This window comes from Ochlerotatus camptorhynchus, unplaced genomic scaffold (genome assembly GCF_037179485.1).
Source record: "Ochlerotatus camptorhynchus isolate MF236.1 unplaced genomic scaffold, CSIRO-AGI_Acam_v1.1 ptg000081l, whole genome shotgun sequence".
Taxonomy (NCBI): Eukaryota; Metazoa; Arthropoda; class Insecta; order Diptera; family Culicidae; genus Ochlerotatus; species Ochlerotatus camptorhynchus.
In genome coordinates, this window is record NW_027040571.1 from 272,246 (window position 1) to 282,481 (window position 10,236).

Below are 10,236 nucleotides of genomic sequence, written 5' to 3' on the forward strand. Positions count from 1 at the left end.
AACCAATCGAGTGACGATCAGCAAGTTTCCAATATTCACTACGCGGCAGCAAACTATTCTTTTTGTTCGGGAGCGATATCCCTAGTAGAAAGCGCACTAACAATAATCGTCGTAGGTCTATTCACCCTTGCCTATGCCGTGGGCATACTTTTTCGTGTCTTGGACACTAAATTGACTCGGACCGGCCCGATGGTATCTGTATCTTGGACACTATATCGGCGACAACGATGTTCACTTGCGAAATGACGCGGATCAGACTATCACCACCGTTGACGGTTCAACGTGACGAACAATTAATTAGCAACGTGGTTGCTACTACACAATGTGATGTAGAACAATAGCGGTTATAGGAACCTTCCCCGTGTGCACTATTAGTAGCAAATTTTATTCACTTTCTATGCCGTGGGCACACTTTAGCGCACTGTTTTCGTGTCTTGAACACCAAGTTTGTTGGATCCACTCCGACGAAATCTGTGTCTTGGACACTTCACAACGACACGACGCGAATCAGGTTCATTCCCGGGTTTCGGCACCAAAAAATGTTCGGGACACTACTTGCCGTTTCGCGTGGCAAGTCACACCGATAGTTTACGACGGGATAGTTGGTTTTCGGATTCGCAAAGGAAAGTGTTCTCTGTTTACTGGTCACTGAACAACTGAACTTTATTTCTCCTATCGGTTACACTTCTTGTGTGGATGAGCGAGATTGCGTGTATGATTGAGAGTGAGTGCTATTACGTGTATATGTTATACGATTCAAGGTAAGTATGGTTTTAGGTACTACATGTTTAAATTCACTTTATTCAATTGATTTCGGGTATCCAAGAAACTTGCCGCAACAGTGTAAACATTTTTCGTTTTGCAGCTAAGTAGTCGTCGACTACCCACAACCACAGCACTGGCTGTATGGTTTATCGATTGAATAATGTAACGAGACGTCAAAACAGAGAATCCACCGCATTAAGAATGTTTCCCACTGATAGAGAATCTCGTTTTTGCCATACAATTTAATTACACAGTAATGAATATTTAACACAAGCCCATTAAAAGTTACACCAAAATTAAGTTTGTTCATCACCACTCTCTTCCATCGTAAAAAGGCTTATTTCACCGAGGACTAACTTTTTGCCCATACCTTTACACCAACTAATTCAAACACCATGTTTAAGAGATGCAGTAGCAAAAACGAGATGAGCCACCCCTATCTACAGTACGAAAATGTTGCTTTGCATGCCTTGAGCATCGATGGATGCAACAAGACAGAAGTATTTACATACACTAATTACTACATGCTAGACTAGCAATGATGAGGGGTAAAAATTGTGCCTTGAAAGAAAATGCTTGAATTTTTGCTGTGATCAGTTTATTGATAGGAGGAGCTTTTCATTATAGAATCGAATATAGGGTCACATTTGATGCATCACTTGTATCATCACGTAAGTCGATGGTATGTTGGTCACAGAGTTTTTGTTTTATCATTCACGTCGTTCAACTGCAGGGAAAGTGCACCAGTTACAACACTAGGTTAAAATTTGCTCCAGCTTTACCATGCACCAGTCATGGCCTATGTGATTTAAATGTTTAGTGTCAAAAACTGATATGGGATTGAGCCATAAGTGGCTCACTTACCCAAGTAATTTCACATGTAATTTAAAGGGTGATCCCAAACTTGGCTGCTTGCTCACGGTACATCTCGGCAAAAACGTTATCCGGATCGAACTTTCCGCGCAAGGCAATCCATTCCTCCGGTCGCTGCTCGATCAAAAACATTGCCACCTTGACCGTAAGCTCACGTTGCTTCTGGTTGCATTTGGAACATCCGGTGGAAATGGCATCCGGCAGGTACCTCTTCAGTTCGTTTCCCTCCGGGCTGCATGGTCCGGCGTCCATCAGACAGTTGAAGTAGTTCTTGAAAAGTCGATCCGACTGCAGGATCTCATCTACATCGATATTGTCGAACTTGGTGGGGTAGCCATCCTGAGCGATGGCCATCGCAATCAGGGCGAACAGAATAACAATCTTCATGGTTGGCTGAAATGGAGTTTTGGATAAAGTGGTATTCAACAGTGAATTTTCGGTACTGGTAGGTGGTACCTTTGGATGAGTTCTTCTGGTAGTCCCAAATTGAACTGTGACGAATGCTTAGAACCGTTCACTATTTATATCGCCTCATGATGGTGCCATATTGCATAGTTCCCCATTTAGCTCTAATTATCGTTTTTTGGAACCATCAAGAAATGCATCGCTTATTGTTTTCGCTGCAATTACGAGTCTATCTCACTCAGCACTGTGCATTACTGGAGGTAGATTTGATTTATAATTGATTTCGAATCCATCGAGTTGCTGCAAGAAGAAGGAAGATGCACGACTTGTGTTTTTGAGTGGAGAATGAAAAACTGTTTGATGCAAGTACATGTGATAAGTAACAAATGATAAATCCAATCTAAATTACCTATCCATATCGATTGACGTCAGGCTTCAGTAATGCAGAGGCATAGCTGCAAACCCGTTCTCAATTCGATGACCAGGTACTGATATTAGAAAAACATTCATTTCATGGTTATTATCTGGGATGAGTATATCCATTGCAGGAGTATGATCGAATAACATATGAAATGCATCGAAGATTTCAACACAGTTTACTGCGGGTCTTCCAGAAGACCTCATCCTTTTTATTCGTTCAAAAAGTTCATAGTTGAATCTCGCTCCAGCCAAAAAATGAAGATCGTCATCCTTTTGGTCCTGGTTGCGATGGTTATCGCTCAGGAAGGCTATTCCTCTTAGTTCGACAACATCGATGTGGATGAGATCCTACAGTCGGATCGACTTTTCAAGAACTACTTCAACTGTCTGATGGACGCTGGAAATAAACAAACCGAAGAAGTACCTGCCGGATGCCATTTCCACCACATGTACCAAATGCAACCAGAAACAATATGAGCTTACGGCCAAGATGGTCAAGTTCCTGATCGAGCAGCGACCGGAGAAATGGACTGCCCTGCGCGGAAAGTACGATATTGCCGAAAAGTACCGTAAGGATGCAGCCAAGTTTGGGATTATGCTCTAAATTATTCCGAATATGACATAGCCATGTGAATTCCAACATTGAAAAGTGCGAAAACTCTGGTGGATCAGTACTTTCAAGATCAATAACGGCACGGAACACGTCCACGAACGGTCATTGAGGGGAAGGATTATCAGTTCAAACATGCTTTGTTGCTAGAGACCGAGTATATAAGTCAAACACCTCTCTTCACCAGCGACAAAATACTTAGACCATCACCTACACCATATACAACAACAACAACAACAACAGCTAGCAAATGCACTGACCACGCTAGAAAGAACAATCACGAACCACACCAAATTGAATCACGCAAAAAATTTTGAGGTGCACATTTAACTAAAAATTTCTAGTGGAAAGTTCGCAACACTGTGGTGAATGTAGAAGCCAGGTTTATTCATTTTACTGATGCATAATTTGCATCATTCTGATGAATGCAAGCTTCATAGAAAATTCATGGTGGAAAATTTGAACAGGGAAAGCCTGAAAATTGCACCACAAAGGTGCATGGTGAAACAAACTTCACTGACAATTTTTGCTGCACCGTTCTGGTGAGTGGAGGAGCATGTTTTATTGAAAATTTCTGGTGCAAAATTTGCATCGCCGTGATAAATGAAATGAACAGAAGATTTATGGTGGAAACTTGCACTGGTAAATGAAGGCACAAGCTTTATTAAAAATGTAGCTATATTGAAAATTTCTGGTGGAAAATTTGCATCGTTCTGATGATTGGATGGAAGCTGATTTACTGAACATTATCAAAATATGAAAATAGGGGCAAGCTTTATTTGGTGGAAAACTTGCAACATTCTGATGATAGGAGAAGCAAGCTATATTGAAAATGTCTGGTGGAAAATGGAAAAAGGAAATCTGCACTAATCAGAAGATTGGAGAAGCAATTTTTATTGAACATTAAGGGTGGAAAATTTGCATCAGTCGAAATTTTATGGGGGCAAGTTTGTATTGAAAATTTCTGGTGTATGATTTGCAACAATCTGCTGAATGGAGGGGCAACCTGAATTGATAAGACCTGATGTAAAAATTGCACAGTTCTGGTGAATGAAGGGGCAAGCTTTATTGAACATTTCTGGTAGAAAAGCTACAACGCTTTGGTGAATGGACGGACAATTTAAACTTGACTTCCAAGAAGAACCTCAAGGGGATGATTTCATGAAAATTCTGCGAATAATTTCTAGTGAATCCAGCCGATAGTTCTAAGATAATTTCAAAAAGAATACCGAGAGAATCAAATTTTGAATGAAATTCTAAAGGGAAAATTGAAAGGAAATTCCGAGGATAATTTCAAGATCATTTTGGGAAAAATTTCTTGAGAATACAGAGGAAATTCTTCTGAAACTTCAGGGGAATTTCAGTTCCAAGGTGTTCTGAGAAAAAAAAAAAGTTCTAAAATATTCCGAAAAGAACCTCAACGATATTGAATTCCTAGGACAGTTCAAAAAATTTTCTGGGAAGAATTCAAAGAAAATTCTGCGGATAATTTCTAGTGCATCCTGCAGATAGTTTCAAGATAATTTCGAGAAGAACTCTGAGGAAATTAAATTTTGAGTGAAATTCCGAACGGATTTTAAGCAAAATTTCAAGCGAATTTCGAGGAAACGGGATAGCATTTCTGAAGATATTTCAGTTATAAGGTGTTCTGAGAAAAAATCATGAGGAGTTCTAAATATAATAGCAGTGGACTTCTGAGAAGAATTAATTTCAAAAGAGCTTTTGGGAGAGTTCTTCAAAATCCGAGGAGAACCTCGAGGATATTGAATTCTGAGAACAGTTCCAAAGGATTTCTGGGAAGTATCCGAAAAGAATACAGAGAAAATTAAATTCCAAAGGGATTTTGAATAAAATGGCAAAGGAGTAGCGATAATTTCTAGCTCATTCCGGGAATAATTTCTGGATAATACTGAGGAAATTCTTCTGGAACTCTAAGGGAATCTCAGTTCCAAGGTGGGCTGAGTAAAAGTCAAGAAGAGTTCTAAAAATAATTCCAGAGGACTTCTAAGAAGATTTTTTAAAAGAGTTCATAGAGTTCTAAAAACTTCGAAAAGAACCTCAAGGAATTCTGAGGATGGACTTTTTCGCAACTGTACAAAGTTTAAAAACAGCTTTTGGATTCCCTATTTGAAAAAAAAAAGATATTAGTTTGCATTTGAACCCTTGTCGATTGTTGTCTAACTAAAAATTCGTGTAAGAATCTTCTCTGAAAATTTCAAGTCATTTGTTAGCGAGGTTAAAAATTTACAGCTGTTTATGTGCGTTGCAATTAATTCGGGCTTGTTCTTTATATTATCTCAAAAATATGTTGAATGTTCGGCATCATTTTCTGTCACCCCAACTGGCGGTACTTAGGGACAGGGTTGACATGCTCAATCCTTCGCACATGTCGTCATTCCGTTAACAATCCTGTACTCGCTTGTCAAAATAGTTTTGTGCGTTTTCGTTCAAATCGTTACATATTTTGACGTAGGACTACGTCTTTGATTTCTATATGGGGGTACACTTTGTGAAAACCGAAAATGGAACCTGTAACAAATTAAGAAAGATTTTGAACGTTAATAACTCAGCTGCCCCTAGTCCAATTTCAATAATTTTATCACCAATCGATCAGAAATATGGCTACGCATCGATAACAATGTTTCCGAATGTTGATTTTCAACAAGAAACTATTGAAAAACTTGTAAATGTCCAGCACTGTCCAGGAGCGTCGAATTAACTAACAAATCCACCAATTACCTACATGCATATGCTGCTTCCCCAGCACAGTCGTCAGAGAGTAGTAAGTAGACGAAACAAGTCGAAGTGGCATTCGCCTCCGATCCTCGGGCGCGTGCGAATAAGGAGGATGGAATTGCGTAATGTTTTGCACACTCATCGCCATATTCAGAACCAAACGCCGTCTGGCTCGCCGTGGTGGTGTCTGACGTATCTCCGGTCTGATTTACGAGGTGTGCTGAAGGTGTTCCTGAAAAATTAGATCCGTGATGCTATCACCTACACTAAACACGCCAAGCGTAAGCGGCCATGGATGTCATCTACGTTTTGAAGTGACAGAAACGCACTCTGTTTGGTTTCGGAAGTTAAATCATCACCAACTTTGGCAACAAAACGGCTCTTTTCAGGGCCACCAAGCTTATTACAGTAAAGAGTAGGAATATAATTCATCTGCCTGTTTGTCCATATTCGGAACCAACGACCACACAAAATGCTTATGTAATCAAACTGGAAGCAGGGGTACAAATTATTTTGATCAACCTTGATCAACTTTGAATCGCCACGGCCGGATATTTTCGATGGAAGAAGCAACAATCTAGCATCTAATTCGACGAAGACGGCAGGAAACATTTGTGAAGCCGAGTTATTTACGAAAGAGAGTGTCGATGAAGAGAATCGATCAATGTAGATAGGACCTATTGAGTGTTTTCCGTACTGAGCTCCAATGCTACCGACGCCAGGGAGGCATCTCTCACACCTGGACCCTACATATCGACCCATCAACTCATGAACAGGGGACCAACGGCTTTACTTCTCGAAGGAAGGTGGGATCAGATATGTTATGCTTCAGAACATGCCGGTGCGACTGAGGTTGAACACAGCCCTGCTGGGATGAGAGCTAATCACGCTAACCACCGGCGGTGGTTATATCACGGCGAATGAGATCGACCCAAATTTGAGTTTAGTTATCTCAGAAATAACAAATAAAGTGCAGGAACTCAGCGATGAGTAAATTTGCCTCATATTTTCCCAGTTTTTCCAGGATTTTCCACGGAAAAATTCCCGAATTTGAGAAAAGTAAAGATTGGATTCACTCAGTCTATTGGTACTACTCCGAGACTGAATAAAATTTTCATCAATTTCCTCATTTTCTGGCAGATTTTTTAGGTTTTCCACAGGAAACCATGAGACAAATTCACTCATCGCTGAGTTCTTGCACTTTTGGCGATTATGAGTGAACTAAACTCAAATTTGGGTTGTTCTCATTCGCCGTGTACGCAAAAGGAAAAGAGCCAGTGTCGCTACTTGATAGCAAACTACTCATAATGGGAGGAGTCTTTGTAGCTTTTATACCACTTGGTTGCACATCATTCTGCTTTAACCTGAAAAGATATAAAAGAGCGCTGCTGTATGGAATTAGCTCATTTTCGCTTTGGACGGCGTGGTGAACAGCAATAGCAGCAGTAGGAAGGTGGTGGCTAGTCCACTCCTTCACACCTAACAAGCAACAATTGACTGTGACTGGTCGTGGCAAAAGAGGAAAAGGTCTGGTAAAGGAGGCGCCAAGCGTCATCGCAAAGTTCTTCGCCATCGGTCGTCTGGCTCGCCGTGGTGGTGTCAAACGTATCTCCGGTCTGATCTACGAGGTGTGCTGAAGGTGTTCCTGGAAAATGAGGTCCGTGATGCTGTCACTTAACTAAACACGCCAAGCGTAAGTGGCCGTGGATGTGGATGGCCATCAAGCTTACATCAGTAAAGAGTTGGAATAAAATTTATCTGTGCTTGTTTGTCCATATTCAGAACCACCAGCCCCCAACGACCACACAAAATGCTTTCCAGAGTTCTTATCTTGTAACCAAACTTGGAAACAGGGGTGCAAGTGATTTTGATTGATTCTCTTAATCAACTTTCTCTTTGAAAAAAAAAATACAACAAATTTGGTACGCCTACAATTCAAAAACGGAAAGAGTTGAGGTAATAGATAATTGATCAATTAAAAGAACTAAATGCTCTTCACGTTTATTCCGTCCACTAGCGGTCCTACGTCAAGCTTCCGTTCGTGCCCCTAGGCACAGACCCTTCTACTTTTTAAACCTTTTTAATGATCCTATTAGCCTTGGTATTTAGGTCAAAATTTGAAAAAATTAAAACTCCAATTTTCGCTGAAAATGGCCAAGTTTAACGTACTCGCAACGGTAAAGTGTAACTACAGCAGCAAATAGGGGCGTGACCTTGACCTTGTCAAAAATAAACTGTAACGATGCGTTAAAAATATACAAAAACGCACGGCACATAATTTCAGAAAGGTAACTGAATAAAAGATGATACCAGTACCTTGAAGAGTATATTTTCTTAGATTATTTTTTTTTAACTTGTAAAGAAGAGCATGACGCAAAATATTATTACAACATTTTTCAATCAAAATATTAATCGAACTGTAACTTTAACTTCCAAGAAATCTTAGAAACTTTAAAAACTATTTTAAATGATATTCTGGATTTTCAAAGCCAATTATACACAAAAAAAATTATGTTGTCGATCTTTTCGGGTGATCCAAGCTGTCCGATTCCTACAGGGTTCAGAAATTGGAAGAAAGTGACCGAGTTGCTGAACAAACACAATGGCAGTGATACCCATGTTGGTAGTATGGATCCTGTTCCTTCTTCTGGAGAGCCCCGCATTGCCAAAATCTATACAAATTACTAATCTAGCCCCTAATCCCGGACTCCTTACCCTTCAAGACGGCTACAGTTTTTTGAAAATAGGTGAGCATAGACTTTTCCACGTCATTAACTTAGAGATCTATGAGCCTGTTTTCAGGAAGCTCAAAACGATTATTAATGGAATCAGCTTTCTCGAAAACTATACCGAAATTACTGAGCTTTTAGATACAAAGTTAAGCAATACTCTATTACTCTTCACTGAACTTCAACCTAGACCTAGAGTGAAAAGAGGATTGTTCAACTTTGTAGCATCCGGTATTAAAGCCATAACCGGTAACCTCGACGAGAATGACTTAATAGACATTTCAAAAAATTTACAAGCCTTGACCGTGAACACGAACATTTTGATCCACGAAAACAATGAACAACGTCAGATTAACTTTAATTTTCAAGATAGAATAAACCGAATTATAAAACAATTAGAAAAACAGCATCAGCAAATCTGTAAAAACCTCATTTCAGCCAGAAACTATATAGCAGGAAAACATTTTATTGTATTGAGAGAGAGACCCTTAAAATTCATTTTAACCTAGATATTTTAAAATCCCACCTAGAGGATATATTTGAAGCCATTAAATCAGCAAAACTGAAAGTCATTTCCAAACATATTTTGTCCTCTCAGGAACTAGATTTTGCTGTTAAAAGATTAGAAGAGAAAGCAGTTATGCTAAACACACTAGAAGAAACCTATGACTACTTGGAACTTTCAGCTTACCGCAACCATTCAACAATTATTTTCTTAATTTCTATTCCGTTAATGGAAAACTCAATTTACGAAAACTTTTATTTAGAAGCTTTGCCAGTTTCTTTATTGTTGCCATACATCAACAGGCTGGCTGTAGCCCAAATGATGTTAATAATACTAATCATAATAATAATAATAGTAAAATTACATGTCAAATAATCACAGAAAGAAAAACAAAGCAACATGGTCAGAATATAAAAAACATAAATGGAAATACACTAATTTTCTCTGTCAGTCACTGCGGCCGGCGAAAACAGATGAGAATCTCCGACGAAGCGCATCACGTGTGAGGTGAAAGTCGAATACAGATACGACTCTGATGAACACACGCTGTAGTCCGCAAATCGCACCATATGCCCCGTAGTTCGTGCGACGCAGTGGCAGTCTCAGCATGAGGTTGTTACGGAGTGGTCGGGGTTGCACGTTTAGGTCAATTTGCCTCAGGATAGCCTCACAATCTATTCGTCCCTGTCGAGTGTCGGCGATAATCAAAGCTCTGCTGGTGTCCCTTCTAATCCGGAGAGGTTCAAGGTTTATCAGTTGGCAGCGACTCTCGTAGCTGGGCAGCCGAAGCAGATCTCTCCGGAGCAGTCTACGAAGCGCAAAACGAAGAAAGCGACGTTGAACAGATTCGATTCTCTCGGCACCATTGTTGTCATTCGGATTCCAAACCGCAGAACAATACTCAAGCGTCGATTGTACGAGGGAGCAGTAAAAAGATTTCAAGCAGTAGACATCGGTGAAATTCTTAGCTATCCTGAAGATGAATCCTAAAGTCCTAGACGACTTATCGATGACATAATAAATGTGTTGCCTGAATGTTAGCTGTGAATCCAACACCACACCCAGGTCTTTCACCTGATTCACGCCTTTTAGTGTCGTTCCAAGCAGTAGGGAACAAGATTTTAAGGATTCGTTCACCCCATGCCATGCGGAGTAGCAGAGCAACATTCATCGTCATCAAAGAATGCAAACGC

The 10,236-nt window shown here is 40.0% G+C and overlaps 1 protein-coding gene and 1 pseudogene across 1 annotated transcript; one reads left to right on the forward strand and one right to left on the reverse strand.

Moving 5' to 3' along the window:
- Nucleotides 1–1,650: 1,650 nt before the first annotated feature.
- On the reverse strand, nt 1,651–8,742 carry LOC135697991 (ejaculatory bulb-specific protein 3-like). Its single transcript, XM_065217857.1, has 2 exons — nt 8,731–8,742; nt 1,651–2,031 (listed from the first exon to the last, which is right to left on the reverse strand). The coding sequence occupies exon 2, from the start codon at nt 2,023–2,025 to the stop codon at nt 1,651–1,653; it is 375 nt and encodes a 124-aa protein (XP_065073929.1). The 5' UTR covers nt 2,026–2,031; nt 8,731–8,742.
- Nucleotides 2,719–3,067, forward strand: LOC135697990 (ejaculatory bulb-specific protein 3-like; annotated as a pseudogene).
- Nucleotides 8,743–10,236: the final 1,494 nt, after the last annotated feature.

What these genes read in the sequence shown, in the direction of transcription:
- LOC135697991 (XM_065217857.1), bottom strand. Translation starts at nt 2,025, where the DNA reads ATGAAGATTGTTATTCTGTTCGCCCTGATTGCGATGGCCATCGCTCAG.